Source organism: Falco naumanni, chromosome 19 (genome assembly GCF_017639655.2).
Source record: "Falco naumanni isolate bFalNau1 chromosome 19, bFalNau1.pat, whole genome shotgun sequence".
Taxonomy (NCBI): domain Eukaryota; kingdom Metazoa; phylum Chordata; class Aves; order Falconiformes; family Falconidae; genus Falco; species Falco naumanni.
Window position 1 is genome coordinate 1,141,418 of NC_054072.1, and position 16,401 is coordinate 1,157,818.

The window sequence follows — 16,401 nt, forward strand, 5'->3', positions numbered from 1 at the left end:
TTGCCAAAATTCTTGCCCTACCTTTGGCGATGTGTCACCAAAGTGAAGTCTCCGGGGCGGCTGGTGCCCAGCACCCTGGGGCACGGTGTCTTTGGAGATGTCCCGTCGCTCCGCTTGGGCTGCCTGTACAGATTAATTAGCTGAGTAGCACCTTGCCTCGTCACCAGCGTTTAAAAACAGCTGACCTAGCGCCTTGCCTCATCCCCAGCCGTTTAATGAACTTGCTTCGTCAGGAGCTGTAATACTGAATTGTTGATGTTAGACTGGAGCACCAGTGATGTGCGGTACCCGCCTGCCGTGAACTGGGACCGGGAGATGCTGAGGATACACAGCGCCTTCAGATGCCTGTCAGCCTTCAAGGGATTATTTTAAAGGGAATTAAGACACCCAGGTACCTTTTTAATTTATGTGGAGCCCGCTGCAGCTACTCTGAAAATGGTGTAGTCAGATGGGAAGAAAATGGCAAAAAGTCCCTGGAATGGGGTGGGGGGTGGGGGGTGAAAGTAGAGCCGGTGCCGAAGCCAGCGGAGCAGCTGTTGGACCAGGCTGAGGGATTTCTAATCGTTCCTGAGCTGGGCTGTGTTTGGGTCTGTGATGAAAACCACTCTGGTCTAAATCCTGATTAATCCCTCCTGCTACTGGGTCAGAGCTCTGAAAAATAATTGCGTCTTGTGTCGTGCCGGAATCAAAATTCAGCATCAGCTGCATCAACCCAATAAGAAATTCAGCATCAGCTGCGTCAACCCAGTAAGACGGGCTTTATCCCGGGCAGGATCTCAAAACCTGAGGATTTTCAGAATGCCTGAAACATCCTCGAACGGGGACAGCGACCGTGTTTCAAAGAAACACGTCTTAGGTACAAGCAAAGGTGTTTTCTGGAGCCGTGGCTCTTTCCCATCTAGTTCCTGGAGGCTGCGTAACATCTGTAACGGGCGAACAGATACTCCTAAGCTCACCTGTATCCAGCTGTGTAATACTGTTACTGACCATTAGCTGGGGGGTCCTCAAGCTGAAATGATGGGAAGCTGCCAGGGTACGAAGGGGGTTTGGATGCTTGCTCATTCTGGGGATAAATACTTGAATTTTGGATAATTTTGGAGCTGGTGCTTTATGCTTGGGCCTGACCGAGGTCCTTGACCTGCAGGCTGAGCTGTGGGAGCGGGACCAGAGGTAAATCCGTGGAAGCTGACAGTGTAAAAGGCATCGGCTACATCCCCTGCGTGGCTTTTAGTGCAGAAACGCTGATTTCACCTGCAAAACGGGTGCCCTAACACCGCGGTGCGGCTGAGCGCAGGCTCTGGCTTCAGAGCATCGTTTCCCCGGGAGACTTTGGCCGGCCGGGAGGGATGCTCGGGCGCTGGTGGGGCCGAGATCTTGGTCTTTTCCCATGGGTTCGGTGCCTCTTGGTTCGTGCTGTGGGTAAGGGGCTGGGAGCCTGTCCTGGCCTCGCAGGTTGCAGGGGGTCCTTGTGTGGCAGGAGCCGGTCACGTTCCTTGAGTGTCGTGAATTATCCCCTCCACCCAGGCTCAGTGCTTCCCGAGTTGAAGGCAGCAAAATCAGGATTTAACCCCAGTTCTGCAACAAAGTTCCTCCTTGTGCTCATGCAAGTGCCCACAGCAAACCCCCCTATTTAGGGGGGGGGAGGGGGGAGTTACTCCCCCCTTTGCTCCAATGGCACCCTGTGAGCTGGTGGCGGGGGGAGGGTGTATCATAAACACTTTCCCTCTCTTTGGGGCTAAATCCCTGGGGTTTGGGGCTGGGGTTTGCACAGCGCAGGCGGCTCCATTGTGCGGCGTGGCCGGGCTCTTCCTGTGACAAAGGGCCTCTCATCCCCGCCGGCCCTCGAAGATGCTGCTGGAATATAAATACTAACCCCGTTCCGCCTTGCTTCTGCCGAGCCAGTGTTTCCCCAAGCCAGATGGCTCCTCCTGAAGTTCTCGTCTTTTACATAAAAATTCCCCAAAATAAGGGGAATAAAAAAAAAAAAAAAAAGCTGATTACAATCGGTGGTTGTAAAGATTCGCTTGTGTTGCTAAAGCAGCTGTTTAGTTTATTTCTTGGTTTTGTTTTTTTCTTCCCTTTGTGTGGGCTGTTTCTAGGCAAATTCCTTAAAGAGAAAAAAAAAAAAAAAAGGCAAAAAAAAAAAAGCCCAGAGAAGCCACAAAGCGCTGGGAAAGGTCAGGAGCAGACAAAGGCGGAGGGACGTGGCCACACGCCGCTGCTCTTCTAGAATACTTAATGCCTCCGCGCTCCCCCAAACCCTCCCGCGGCGACGCGGGGCGGATGGGCAGGATGGGACCCGCAGCCCAGGAGCGGCGGCTGGAGGCTGAGCGCCGTTTCGGAGGTAACCACCATCCCCAAGCTGCAACATCTGCTTCCAGGCAGATTTTTAATTATTATTATTATTTTCCTTTTCAATCTCCCTTCTCTGGGGGTGGTTTTGGATCCAATGGGATCCCACGGCCATGGTTGGGAACTGGTTGCTGCCAGCGCTCGGCCCCATTGCACCGTCCCGAAGGCAGAACGGTGAAGTGCGATGCCTGCATGGCTCCGGCACGGAATATCCCAGGGTTTGGGGGGTTTTAAGGCAGAAATTACCACTTTTGACTGTGTGATGCTGCACACAAGGCTCCCTCTGGGAGTCCTACACGGAGCTGGAGCCAATCAGAAGAGCTTTTCCAGCCTGGATGTGTGGGATGGGGCATCTCATGGGATCCTGCTTCTGGCAGAAGGGATGGGGCATCCTGTGAGGTCGTGGTCCGTGGATGGGGCATTCTGTGGGGTTCTGGTCCTGCCACTGGGGATGGGGCATCCTGTGGGGTCCTGGTCCTGCCACCAGGGATGGGGCATCCCATGGGATCCTGCCACCAGGGATGGGGCATCCTGTGGGGTCCTGGTCCTGACAGCAGGGATTGGGGCATCCCATGGGATCCTGCCACCAGGGATGGGGCATCCTGTGGGGTCCTGGTCCTCCCACCGGGGATGGGGCATCCCATGGGATCCTGGTCCTGGCAGCAGGGATGGGGCATCCCATGGGATCCTGCCACCAGGGATGGGGCATCCCATGGGATCCTGCCACCAGGGATGGGGCATCCATGGGATCCTGGTCCAGGGGTGCAACCTGGGTGCCAGAACCAGGGTGTCCTTGGAGATCCCAGTCCCAGAGCCTGGGTCATCCTTCAGGATCCCAGTCCCGGGGCAGGGGAACCCCCTGGGTGCCGGGGTGGCGCATCCTTTGGGGTCCGCAGTCCTGGCCCCCACTAAGGGCTGTCCCTTGGGATGCCGGTGCCGGGGAGGGGTGTCCCGGGGTATCGCAACCCTGGGACCCCGCTGCGTGCCCGCAGCCCCGTCCGCGCCCCGCCCCGCCCCGCTCCGCCCCGCCCCGCCCCGCTCCGCCCCGCCGGGGGGCGGCCCTCCGGGGGGCGCCGGCTGCGCTGCGGAGCGGTGCGGAGCGGGGCCGGTGAGTGCGCCGAGATGGGGCATCCCCATCCCCACCCCCACCCCCATCCCGCTCCCCAGCCCACGGGTACCCCGGCGCCAGCCCGCAGCCAGCAGGCGGGAAAGGCTGCGCCCACCCCGGGGGGGGCTCCGGACCCCTCGCCCCGGGGGTGTCACCTCAGCACCCATCGAGCACCCTCGGCTTCACCCTTCCCTCCGGGGCTGGTGCCCCCCGCGGGCTGGAAGGGAGCCACGAGCACCCGCAGGTCCCCAGCCTGGGCACAGCACCTTCGCTGCGGCCCCCACCGCACCCAAGCTGGGGACCCCCCCAGCTCCTTTCCCATAGCCCCCCACAAGCCGTGGGCCGGCCAGCAGCTCCGCTGGGGTGGTGGTGGTGGGTGTCTAACCTGCTGAGTGTGGCCAAGGGGTCCCCTCGTGTCCCCGAGCGTGCCGGCACCCCGAGGGCATCACCCCCCATCGGCTTGGCCACCGCTGCCCACTGCCCATCTTTCCCCTTCCCAGGACGGGGCTGAGCAGTTGGGCTGGAGAACAATAGCGGCACCAGGAACAATGGAGCAGCCACACCTTCGCGCGTAGGGATGCTGGACGGGCCCTCGGAAGAAATCCCAGCTCCAAAACAGCGCCTGGGCCGGAGCCACCGCGGGCGCTGAGCACAGTTGGTCGAGCGAAGGATCTGCTGGGACAGGGTGAGCGCTTGGTTGTGTCCTGCCGCTGGGCAAAGCGGCTTTTAGAGGCTCTGGGTGCCTCCCAGGGAGGAATTTTCGCCTTGGGATGCTTTGCTGCGGATTGCATCGGGGTCGAAGTGCTGTTGGGCCGGTTCAGAGCTGCCCTGGGCTGAGGGAAGCGGTGGGGTTTGTGCAAGAGGGAGCATCACGGCCTCCCCGGGGAGCGGGATATTCCCACAATCCCTCGCACAGCTGGGGGGAGCCTCAGCTGCGCTGAAACTGCGTCTCGCCGGAGCGGGGACATGCCTAAGCGGCAGTGGGGATGCTGCTGAAGCATCTACATGCCATGAGAGGGGACCAAGACCCCCACTCCCCCCTAATGCTCCTTTCTTTGCAGGAGCAGGGAAAACTCTCCCTCTCTTGCTGAAAACACCATCTTTGGGTTTTTTTTTCTTTTGTTTTTTTCTTTCTTTTAAAAAAATATTTTATTTTATCTGTGTATCTCCCCAGGAGCTCAGCACAAGCGAGTGCTGGTCCCCACGTGGCCAGGCTCCCTGTGCCCCATGGGGCAGGTGGGGTGCAGGGATGTAGCGTCCTAGGAAAATCCCTAGGGAAAACCCTAAGAAGGGTCTTAGGAAGGTTATTTTTAGGGAGAGGATTAAGTCTGGGGTCTGTCAGGCCTCAAAGCGACTGCGGGAGCAGCCGATGGCTCGTGTTAGAAGGCGGAAAGGGCTGAAATCCTCCTGCCACGTGTGCAGGGGGGATTGATTTGCTCTGAGGTTGTTTTTTTTTTAAAAAAAAAACGCTTTGCAAGACAGCAGCAAAAGCTCAGCCTGTGCTGGGCACCAGGGAGGCACGTCAGCTTGGAGTGGGGAAACTGAGGCACGGGGGTACCAGGAAATTAAGATGGTGCCGAGCTGCTGAGGTTGAGCAACCGATTGGGCAATTTGCGCGCTGCCAGCCCGTTGGTTTTGGTAATTTCCAGCCTTTTGCTAAAGCTGTGGCAGAAAACTGGGGGGGGCTGCTCTGTGTCTGGGGATCTCTGGACGGCCGCCACTCCCTTCCACCCACAGCCCAGCGCTCTCAAGACCCAAAAAATGGAGAATTTGCCCCTTTCCTCGCTGCTCGGAAGGGGATGTGATGACAGAGGCGACGGCGGCAGTGTCGGGGTGGTAAACAGGAAACCCAGCTCCTCAGCCCTAGGGGGACGAACCTGCATTTCGGGGCTCCCCTTCCATCCCAAAATGAGTGATTTTTTCACTGGAGTTCACCCCAACATCCTCTTTAAGGGACCTGGGGCTTTGGCTTCACTCCTTCGTGAAGCCAATGCAGCAAAACTCCCCACGTCACCGAAGGCTTCACCCCGGGCTGCGCTGCTGGCGGGGTTTTTTGTTGGGTTGGGTTTTTTTTTTTCAGCCACTTTGGTGTATTTTTGGCAAGGTTTTTGCATGGGCCAGGCAGCCGTGCCATGTAACCCTCCCTCGGCGCAGCAGTGCCTCAGCGGTGCCTTCCTCAGCGCTTTTCCATCCGCCTTCAGGGGCGAGATGCTCATTTCCATCATTCCTGTATCCCACAGCTGGTACCCCCACAGCTGGGTCCCTGCCTCAGCAGGTGCCGTGCAGCCCCCGCACCCACGTTTACCCCCAAACCAGCTGCAAAAATCTCCTCCCGCTCTCCTTTTTGAGAAATAAATAGAATTATTATGAGGGTTATTCCCTGTGGGAGGATGGATGGATGCAGGAGAGGCGGGTTCCGGCTGTGGGAGGAGGGTTGATGCCGGCCTTTGCCGGGATGCTGGCGCGGCTCCTCAGCTGTCAGGAAGCCCGAAGCTTTGTCAGCTTTTCCGCCACCATGTGCGATATTTTTTTTTGGTGGCAAGTTTCTCTTCTGCTTTCTCCAGGAGCGCTGGTGGCCGGGCCGGCTTCCTGCCCTTCCCCTGCTTGAACACTCGCTTTGCTTTTGCAACCTCTTCCGTGGCTTGAAGCACGATGCAGAGGGTTTTTCCTGCTGCCTGTAATTTATTTGCTGGGATATATCCCAAAGTACGGGGTAAGAGGTGAGGATCGCTGCTGTGCTGAGGATCTAGGGGCAGGTCTGTCCTCTGACACAGGTTTTACCACACGGCCTTGGTTGAGTCATTTATCCGCTTGGATTGTGTCGTGGTTTTTTTTTTTTTTTGCAGGAAAATGGGTCTGTTTCCCAGGGGATCAGGAGGAAGCACATGGCAATGCAGGGGGGGGTGGAAGAAAATAGCGGTTTGTGGATCAAATGCTCTTTTCTCTCCTGGACTTCTCTTTCGGGACAAGAGAAGGGAGGCGGGAGACCCTGGGAAAACGAAATCCCGCCTGTAGGAGAGTTTGTACAAACACCTGGGGAAAAGCACGACCTGGGAAGCCCTTTCTTGTTGCTCAGAACCGCCCCGATGCGGCATTTCAAGGTCTCTCCGGTGCCTGATCTCCTGAGGGCTTCGCCCGAAACCTCATTTCAATTCCACTTTGTAGCATCCAAAAACTGCGCTTGTGCTCCAAGCCGGAGCCTCTCCCCAGGTGGGATTCTGGGGGGAGTTTCCAGGTGTTTACACGACAGCGATGGAGATGTTTTGGCACTGGAGGGAACACACAAAAATTCAACCGGCATCGTTAAAAAAACCTCAAGGAACCAGCCCAGCATTTCTGGCTGCTTGGGGAGGTCGGCCCCGTGCCCGCTGCCTGGCATCAGGCTGGCACGGGGAAGCAAGTGGATCCAGACTTGCGTGTCCGAAGCTTTGTAGTAAACCCCTCGTAATGAATGGAGAAAAGGAATAAATCTTGCCTATAACCCCACCGTCTCCAGGTCTGGCATCTCCAGGGTGCTCCGTGGATGCTCAAAATGCAAATGTTAGCGTAAGCGTATCTCCGCCGGTATTAAATTTTCAGTGAGCTTACAGTGCTGCTCCCCTTATCTGATCTCCCCTCCCTCCCCATCGCTTTTCCTGGAGGAGCCGCATCAAACTTCACCCGTGGCTTCATCCGCTGGAGCCTCTTCCCAAGCACTCTTCCAAACCCCAGCAAGTTGTTTTTTTTTTTTTTCCTCCCTGTTATCCGTGGGCGCGTATCAGGGATGCGGTGACGGGGAGGTTCACGCCGATGCTTTTCTCTCCTCCCTCTTTGCCATCCAGCTCCCATGAAAGAAGAGCGGGAGGATGGATTACGGCGGCGGCGAGTACCTGGTCCCCTGCGGAAAAGACAAATACATCTCCAAGTAAGATGCTCGGTGTGGCTGTACCGCAGGCAGTCGGTGCTGGTAGCTGGGGCTAATTCGCGATATTCCCAGGGGTTATTTGCGATATTCCCCAGGGTTATTTTGCCTTTGAGCTGGGGAGCGACCCTGGGGGTTCACTCCATTCAGTTGGATTCGGAAACAAAAAGTCGTTCCGGGGCAAGAAACGGCAATTTCCTTTTTTTTTTTTTAAAAAAAAGGGATTGTTGATGGGATTTTGAATATTTTTTTTCTTAGGAGTGTGGCCAAATGCTCCGTAAACTGTCACGAAATACAGGTTTCGCTGAGAAAGTCCCCATTAGTAATTGCTCTTTCGTGCTTTGGTAAAGAAGTAAAACGATTCCCAAGTTTCAAGGAACGTTTTGGAGGAGGTAAAGGCAATATGTGCTCTTTTTCCTCCCTTTTTTCTTTCTCATAACAAATCCCCACGATTTGGGCTTCTTTATAACGAGGCTGATGGTGCCAAGCATCCTTAAATTCCGCCAGCCAGCCCAGCTGAATTAACGCCAGCTTTATGAATTAACGCCCGAGGCATTGCTTCCCCACGATTCATAGCTGTGCTTAGGCAGCCTGGGTTGGGATTTTTGTTTTTATTTTTATTTTTTCATTTGCAACTGGAGCAGGGCTCAGACTTTTCATTGGAGCTGGAGTTCAGGGTCTGGAGCGAGGAGCCAACGTGATAAACTCGCTGGTGATAACTTGTGACTCCAGCATGACCCAAGGGCTTGGGCACTCCAAAAATTTAATTGTTTTTCCGCCTTGTGACTGACTCCACAGGGGGCTGACGGTTTTCTTACCTCTTTTTGCAAGGTTTGTGGAGGGCAGGGCTGCGGGGAGCTTGTCCCTGTATTCCTGGCTGCCAAGAGCAACCCCCTGGTTGAACCTGCAGCAGATACCCTCAACAAGGGAGGTCTAGAGGCAGCAAAAGACTCAAATTTGCCTCAAATTAACCTGGTTTGGGGGCGCCCAGCAGTGTAGAAGGTTCATCGCCCAGCCTGACCCTGGGAAAAGCAGTTCCTGCTTTCTCCCAGATCCCCAAAATTCCCCCCTGGCCAGCTCAGGGGGCACGCCACCGGGTACCAACCCATGCTGGCAGCATCCTCCCTGGCTCCTCCACACCTTTCTCAGCATCTTTCCCTTTTTTTTTTTTTTTTTTTTTATTTCTTTTTCCCAGAAACGAGCTGCTCTTACACTTGAAGACGTATAACATCTACTACGAAGGGCAAAATTTGCAGCTGCGGCACCGGGAGGTAAGAAGCCCCTGGAGCAGGCGCACAGCTCAGCAGGAGAGACAAACCAAGGGAGCTGGGCTCGGTTGGGATTTGTGAGGTTTTAGAACCGTTGCCCGCCGGTCAGATCCGTGGCTGTTTGTCTTCGGGGTGCTGAGCTGCCCATCTGTCGCGCAGGAGGAAGGCGAGCTGATCGTGGAGGGGCTGCTGAACATCTCCTGGGGCTTGCGGCGCCCCATCCGCCTGCAGATGCAGGATGACAACCAGCGCATCCGCCCGCCGCCCTCCTCCTCCTCCTGGCACTCGGGCTGCAACCTGGGAGCCCACGGGTGAGTAGAGGGAAAAGGAGACACCTACGGGGTGTGTGTCGTCCCCATCCCCCTCCCCCCATCCCCCTCCCCATCCCCCAGCTGCGGGTTGTAGCCCCAGCTGCCTTGTCTCTGTCCTTTTGCTTCCAACGCACAACACCCCGAAAAAGCCAAGTCGAAAATAAAATTGCTTGGTTTCACTTTGCAAACCGCCCTCCCTTCTTTTGCAAAGACCCCCTGTCCTTTGCAATGATTCCCCCTTTTTGCCATTACCCCCCCGTTTTGCAAAATCCCCCCTTTTGCAAAACTCCTTTTTGCAAAATCCCTCCTTTTGCAAAACTCCTTTTTGCAGACCCCCCCCTTTTGCAAAGACTCCCCTTCTTGCAGACCCCCTTCTTTTGCAAAGACTCCCCTTCTTGCAGACCCCCTTCTTTTGCAAAGACCCCCATTTTTGCAGCCTCCCCTTCTTGTAGGCCCCTCTCTTTTGCAGACCCCCATTTTTGCAAAGACCCCCTGTCCTTTGCAACAATTCCTTCTCTTTTTGCCAAGACACCCCCTTTTGCAAAATCCCTCCTTTTGCAAAGATTCCTTTTTGCAACCCCCCCCCCCCTTTGCAAAGACTCCCCTTCTTGCAGACCCCACCTCTTTTGCAAAGACCTCAATTTCTGCAAAAACCGTCCAACTTTTGCAACTATTCCCCCTCTTTTGCAAAACCCCCTTCTTCTGCAAAGACCCCCCATCTTTTGCATCGATTCCCTCTTTTTGCCAAGACCCACTCCTTTTGCAAAGCACCTTTTTGCAAAGACTCCCCTCTTTTGCAGGCCCCTCTTTTGCAGACCCCCATTTTTGCAAAGACACCCTGTCTTTTGCAACAATTCCTTCTCTTTTTGCCAAGACACTCTCCTTTTGCAAAAATCCCTCCTTTTGCAAAACTCCTTTTTGCAACCCCCCCTTTTTGCAAAGACTCCCTTTCTTGCAGACCCCTCATTTTTGCAAAGCCCCCTTTTTGTGCAAAGCCCCTCTCCTTTTGCAACCCTCCCCCTTTTGCAAACATTCCCCCCCCTTTTACACCCCACCCCCCCTTTTGCAAAACTGGTCCTTTCTGCAAAGGCACCTTTGCCTGCCAGAAGCTCTCCAGGGCCAGCCTGGGGGTTCCCTTGGGTACCAGTTTGATGCTGGATGTTGCTCTGGGCTGCAGCATCTCCCTGTGATGCCAGTTCCCAGCTGTGCCCGTGGACCCCTGGGCTGCCCACCAGCACCCCCTGGCCCAGGGGCGTCTTGCCTGTTTTTTGTGGGTTTTTTTAGATGTTTTCAAAGGGAATAAAGGGGCAGGTTCAGCTTTGCTTGGGCAGGGTGTGCCTGGAGCCTGCAAAATCACTGCTTCAGGCTTCAGCATCCCTTCCTGGGAAGAGGGCAGCTGCGATAAGATGCTCCAAAAGGTTTGTTGGGATGGAATTTATGGATTTATGTTGCAGCTGGCCTGTGCTGTGACCCTACAGGGATGGTTATCTGCCAGATCCGTAGGGAGAATGGGCTGCTTCCCATCCTGGATACGGCAGTGTGGGGGCTCGGAGAGGGAATTCTGGTTGTCGTTCCCTCTGCAGCTGCATCCTTACAGGGCACCCAGCATTTATTTTTTTTTTCATTCCCAGGTCTGTGCTGAAGCCCAGCACTTTGCCAGACATCCAGGTTATGGATGCAGATGCCACGCCAAACACGGAGGCTCCCAGGAGTGCTGCAGGTGAGCCGGGCTCCGATCCGGTTGGATTTGCCCAGGCGGTTGGGATCGGCTGCCTTATGCTCCAGGGGTTTTTTTGAGAAAACACAAAACAGGCTTTTTTTTCCTTCTAGAAATCAGTTTCCCCGTACTGCTCCAGGTTATTTCAAGCCATTTCCCAAGCGACTATATTTAATTCATTATTATATTTAATTTATTATGAAATTGCAACAAGAAAAATGCTCAGCCCGACGGCCCAAAGCCTTTCCCAAGGGGTTTTGCTCGGAGAAGGGGCCGCAGTGGGATGTGGTGAAAAGCAGCTTGGAAAGAAATAAGGGGATGGAGCAAAGAGCCTCGTGGGATCGTAGGGAAAAGGATGTTGGAGCTTCCCTTTCCCGGCGGCTCCGCTTTTAGGGAAGAAGAATAGGCACTGTTGGGAAGTGTGATTACCATGGGGAAGTCAACATTTCTGCAAAGGTTGTTTTTTTTTTTTTTTTTCCATCCCGGATTTTCCTCCGAGTGGAGGGGGAAGGTCTCCTCCGCCCCGGCGCTTCCTTAACCCCTTGCTTTGAGCGTGATTCAGCGCTGAGAGGGACACAAGCTGCCCCACTGGCAACTCCCACTGGGAAAACCTGCTTTATGCATTTTTCTCATTCAACCGGGCATTTTGCAGATGTTCCTGGCTTTTTTTTTTTTTTTTTTTTTTTTTTTTTTGAGGAGAGTGCTTGTGGTGTTTTTATGGACATACACCCTGGAGGCAGAGAAGAACCAGCTAATCCTTTTGACTTTGGGATGCTCACCCGCTTCCCGGCTTGGGGATGAGCTGAGCCCTTGCAAAACTCATTGATCCATGAAACCCTTTTACTTCATCCATGACCTTCCAGCTTTCACCCTCCCCCCCTTTTTTTTTTTTTTTATTTCCTGTGCCCGACACTTTTTTGTTCCCTTTTAATTAAAGCTTGCCCGGGCAATCTCCACAACACATCATACCGTAGAAAATAACCCAGCGGCTATTTCAGCCAGCCGTATGACGTTAATCCTCTGCCAGCGCATAAGAAAGAAGTCTTTTATTATATTTTTTCTTCCAAAAAGCCTGTAAAAAACAGCGCATAACGCGCGTGCATGGCTCCTCGTGAGTGCTTAGTCACCGTGGCCCGTGGCGTGCAGCTGGAGCGGGGCACACCGGAGATTTTTCTTGCTGCAGACATGCCTTGAATTAAAACATCCAAGCTCGAGACTGGAGTGGTTCATTAAAAATGGATGAAGAGCTGATTTATAATAATCTGGACCTGGGCCAGTTTTCACGCAGAGATCTGAAGTGCTGGCCTCATTTGCCTGTTCTCATTAAAAGGGGAGGAAAAAAAAAATTAAAATTATGAAAAAGCGAGTAAAGATGCTCGAGTCGCCGGGAGAAGAGGCTTTATCCAGGTAGCAGCCTGGATTTGTGCAGTTAATTCTGAATTAATAGCCTCCTTCAGGAGCTCGGGGAGAGCAAACCAGTAGCTGCTGTGGTTTAAACTGGTGGGTTAAATCCGTCCTGGGAAGTTTGTAGAGCTGTAATTCTGGGATGGCAACTTGCACATCCATGGAGGGACTCCCAGCAGCAGAGAGATGCTGGGGTAGGACCCTGTGGGGGTCTTGCTCACCCCCAGTTCTCAGCCCCATCCCCCCACCGGATCTTTTCCAGCCCCCAAGTCACAACCAGAGGAGACACCGCAGCTGATGCGGACACGGAGCGACGTGGGCGTCCGGCACCGGGGCAGCGCCCGTACCCCCAGCGAGCAGCGCCGCATCCGCCGCCACCGCTTCTCCATCAACGGGCACTTCTACAACCACAAGGTGAGCCCCACGCCCCCCGAAAGCTCTCCCAGCGGATGGGTGGGGAGATCCAGGGAGGGGGTTACATGGATTTGGTGCTCCGTAGACATCCGTCTTCACACCGGCGTACGGCTCCGTCACCAACGTCCGCATAAACAGCACGATGACGACCCCCCAGGTGCTCAAACTGCTCCTTAATAAATTCAAGGTATGAGAGATATCCCCCCCCCCACACTCCTGGGTTGCTCTACATGGGGAATTTATACCCGTATATATATATATATATATATGGGATATAAATATATAGATATATAAAAAATGCAATAGCAGAGCAAACCAACGGGATTTTTTTTCTAATTTCTGGGGAAGCCTAGGGTAGAGAGGTGGCTGGTTAACAGCGATGTATTTCTCCCTTCAGATCGAAAACTCGGCGGAGGAGTTTGCGCTGTACATCGTCCACACCAGCGGAGGTGAGTCTGCCAAAAACCTCGGCCCCAGCACAGCCCTGTCGCCCCCCGGGTCCAACGCCGGCGCTTTTGGTGTTGCAGAGAAGCAGAAGCTGCGAGCCAGCGACTACCCCCTGATCGCCCGCATCCTGCAGGGCCCCTGCGAGCAGGTCTCCAAGGTCTTCCTCATGGAGAAGGACCAGGTGGAAGAAGTCACCTACGACGTGAGTTTGCCGGCACGGGATGCTCAGCCCTTTGGAATTGGGATTGGGATGCAACCGGGGCTGGAAAACTGGGGGGAGATCTCCGTGCTGGGGATGCAGGGATCGCTGCGCTGTGTGATCCTGCCTCTCCCCGTGAAAACGCCCCATCCTGGGGGAAAAACCTTCTTCTGCGCTTAAACCCTCAATCAAGAGCAGACACCCCCAGCCCTGTTCTGCCCCCCTAAAGCTGACCACAGAAGAGCCATTCCTGTGCAGCCTTTGGTGTAATTAATTTATTTTTTTTTTCCCAGCCGCGGGTTTATGGCAGGAGCAAACAGCTCGTTCGTGCCATCTGCCGGCTCCCTCCCACCCCACCGCCGCTTTGCTCTTAAATCAGAGCCTGGATAAGATGCTTTTGGGGGATATTGGGGCTTAAACAGCCCAGACAAGGCACTTTTGGGGGATATTGGGGCTTAAACAGCCCGGAGTGACGCGCTGGGGGTGCGCAGGGCTGTCCGTATCAAGGAGCCGGTGGGTAAAATGCAATAAACCACAGGTGGATTTTTTTCCCCAACAATTAGCTAGCACGCATTTGCACAAGCTGGTGCACGTGCTGTGCAGGGGAAAAGTGGTTTATTTTAAGTTTTCTGGGTGTTTTTTTTATTTTAGGTTTCTGGGGGTGTGTGTCCTTGATTTCCCCAGTTAAATCTGGGGAGGGGATGCTGCAAGGTTGCCTTCGGCCTCGCGAGGTTGGGGCGTCCCCCTCTTCATCGCCCGGCTGGCGTTTCTCTCCACCCCCCAGGTTGCTCAGTACATCAAATTCGAGATGCCTATCCTCAGGAGCTTCATCCAGAAGCTGGAGGAAGAGGAGGATCGCGAAGTGAAGAAGTTAATGCGCAAGTACGCCGGGCTCGCTGGCGTCGGGGGGTGATGCTGGGAGTTAAGGACGTTGTCGGGGGGCATTTCAGTGCTGAAAATTCATCTGCACGGCCTTGCATCCCTGGTGCAATTTGGGTTTGGTGTGATTCTGGGGGTTTTGCGGCAGTTTGGGTTAAAAGCCCAGCGTGATGGTGCAGAAATCCTCTTTTCCTTGTCCTTCGCCTCCCCAGATACTCCATCCTCCGGCTGATGATCGAGCAGAGGCTGGAGGAGATTTCCGAAGGTCCGACGGCGATGTGAAATGCCTCACCAGTGCCCCGGCTCCGGGTTGCATCGCACAACTGTACCGAATCCTGAATCCCCGTCGTTCCCGGAGCTCTCCCGATACCCGCCTGGATCTCTCCAGCTCTGAGCCAACCCATCTTCCCCCGCCTTCATCTGCGCAGCATCCTCAGGGGCTCCTCCTTGGCAGACGGGGCTTATCCCAGCAAGGCTCTGGCTGAGCTTCAGCCAAAAGCTCAAATCCCTGGAAATAATGGGGGAAAAAAAGAGAAAAAAAAAAAAAAGAGGAAATCCGGGGCTGGGTGAGGGCTGCAAGCATTCGAGAGCAAGAATTTGGGGCTCAGTTTGAAGATGCTCGCTTCAGCCGTGCCCACACGTGGCTGCTGGCAGAGGACCCGCTGCTCGGTGGCAAGAGAGCACAAATAATTCCTCTTCTTTTTTTTTTTTTTTTTTTTTTTCTCCAGAAAAGCACATTTCTATTGCAATAATTGGCAGGTGATGGGAAGCTTTTGTAAACTGAAAGGGTTGGCTGAGAACTGGGGCTTTTTGAATACTTTTGCTGCCAAAAGCGAACCTGGGGACCGACGGTTGGATTTACAGCAAAATTGTAAATCACATTTTTCCGGGTGCGTCCTCTTAACCCGCATCGGTCGCATAACCCCCTCCTCCCCCCATTTCTAATTTGCACTAATTTTAGGGATTTAAAAAACAAACAAACAACACATACACACACAAACCATGATGTCAAACCTCTCTAGTAGCTGTAACATGCCAAATAGCACTCGCAGGAGTAGTTGATGGCGCTGAGCATCTCCCGAGGGATGCTGTGCAGGATGCAGCGGAGGTGGCAGGAGGAGGGGGAGGCAGAAATAAAGAGGTTTTTATTTTGCAGCTTGATGTTGCAGCAGTGCCAGGACCAGGACTGGCTCCTTTACCACCATCACACCTGGAAGAACCTTGTTCCTCCCGGGCTAAACCAGCAATATCGATTTTATACCTCGATGTGAACTAAAACTCTTGACTTTTTCCCTCCCTGGAGTTTTTGCAACGTATCTTTGTAATTATTTTTTTTTTTTTTGGTTTATTTTCATGGTACCTTTTCCACCTTTAACGTGTTAAGGAAAGTGTTGTACAGCGAGCAAGCTTTTTTACGTCTGCGAAGGATGACTGTGGCGTTGCTTGGTTGATTAACAAGAAAAGAAAATATGTAGCAATTTAATACAGACTGAACCCCCCCCGCGTTCGAGTTTGGTTTGTTGGAAATAAAGCACTTTGCGGATCGAAATGCTGCTGCCGTGGGCTCCGGGGGGGGGGGGGGAGGGGGGGCTGGGAGCGATGAGTGGGGAGAGCAAAACCTGCCTGTGTCCCAGTGGAAAAAGTTTCCCAAGGAGAAATGCTCCCACTCTGCCGATTTGGAGACTCAGGAGGGAATTGCCGGAGGATCTGGGGGGATGCTGGAGGGTTTGTCCAGCCCTTGGCGACCACCTACCCCCATGCGCCACGGTCAGCGGGCTCCATCCTCTGGATATTTCTTTTCCAGAAGGCAAAACTCGCCTCTAGAAGCACACTCTTGCATTGCTTTGTCTTGATTTAAACAGGTGGCGTTTTTCAAGGGGATCTGTTCAGATTTTTTTCCCCTCCTGGAGGCTGAGCTCTCTGTGTCCCCCAGGTTGTCCCCAGCCGCGTTTTGCTGGCTCCCCAAAGCCGCTGGCCCATTTATCCAGCCCACTGAAGCCCGTTTATCCCTCCCCGTGCAGGAGGGGGATATGAGTGACGTTGGCTCTGCTTGTCCGGATTTATCCACCGGGAAAAGTCCGATGTGAGTCGCGCCCGGCGGGCACAGAGGGGAAGAGCCAGCACCAGCGCGGCACCGGGTGCACGGGTAAGGGCAGCATCCTCGGCACGCAGTCGAGGGATTAAAAAAAAAAAAAAAAAAAAAGAAAAAAAAGAAGAAGAAGGAATTAGGCAGATAGCAAGGGGAAAAGTGTAAAGTTTTGGCACACACCTGAGCTGGAGGTTGGGATGGGGAGAGCAGCCGGGGAAGCTCAGCACCCTGCCTGGCCCACGTTGTGAGCCGTAAGCTTGGATGTTGTAGGGGAAAGCAAGAGGGGAAAAACCAGGAAGGAGAAAAAATCCT

The 16,401-nt window shown here is 54.1% G+C and overlaps 1 protein-coding gene across 5 annotated transcripts; it reads left to right on the top strand.

The window, feature by feature from the left end:
• The first annotated feature begins 2,194 nt into the window (after window positions 1–2,194).
• Window positions 2,195–15,497, top strand: RASSF2 (Ras association domain family member 2). 5 transcript variants are annotated; one of them, XR_005831446.1, is made up of 12 exons: window positions 2,195–2,344; window positions 3,961–4,145; window positions 7,282–7,364; window positions 8,557–8,632; window positions 8,789–8,940; window positions 10,572–10,660; window positions 12,324–12,475; window positions 12,561–12,662; window positions 12,873–12,924; window positions 13,003–13,124; window positions 13,415–13,634; window positions 13,773–13,897. XR_005831446.1 is itself a non-coding variant. In XM_040618177.1 (12 exons), exons 3-12 carry the CDS (start codon window positions 7,306–7,308, stop codon window positions 14,280–14,282), a joined length of 972 nt encoding a protein of 323 aa, XP_040474111.1. In that variant the 5' UTR covers window positions 2,197–2,344; window positions 3,961–4,145; window positions 7,222–7,305; the 3' UTR covers window positions 14,283–15,497. The 5 variants fall into 5 exon arrangements, 4 of the variants coding, with proteins under 4 accessions (XP_040474112.1, XP_040474111.1, XP_040474109.1 ...); XM_040618177.1 differs by lacking the exons at window positions 13,415–13,634; window positions 13,773–13,897 and adding exons at window positions 13,906–14,003; window positions 14,213–15,497 and having other exon boundaries at window positions 2,197–2,344; window positions 7,222–7,364; XM_040618175.1 differs by lacking the exons at window positions 13,415–13,634; window positions 13,773–13,897 and adding exons at window positions 13,906–14,003; window positions 14,213–15,497 and having other exon boundaries at window positions 2,199–2,344.
• Window positions 15,498–16,401: the final 904 nt, after the last annotated feature.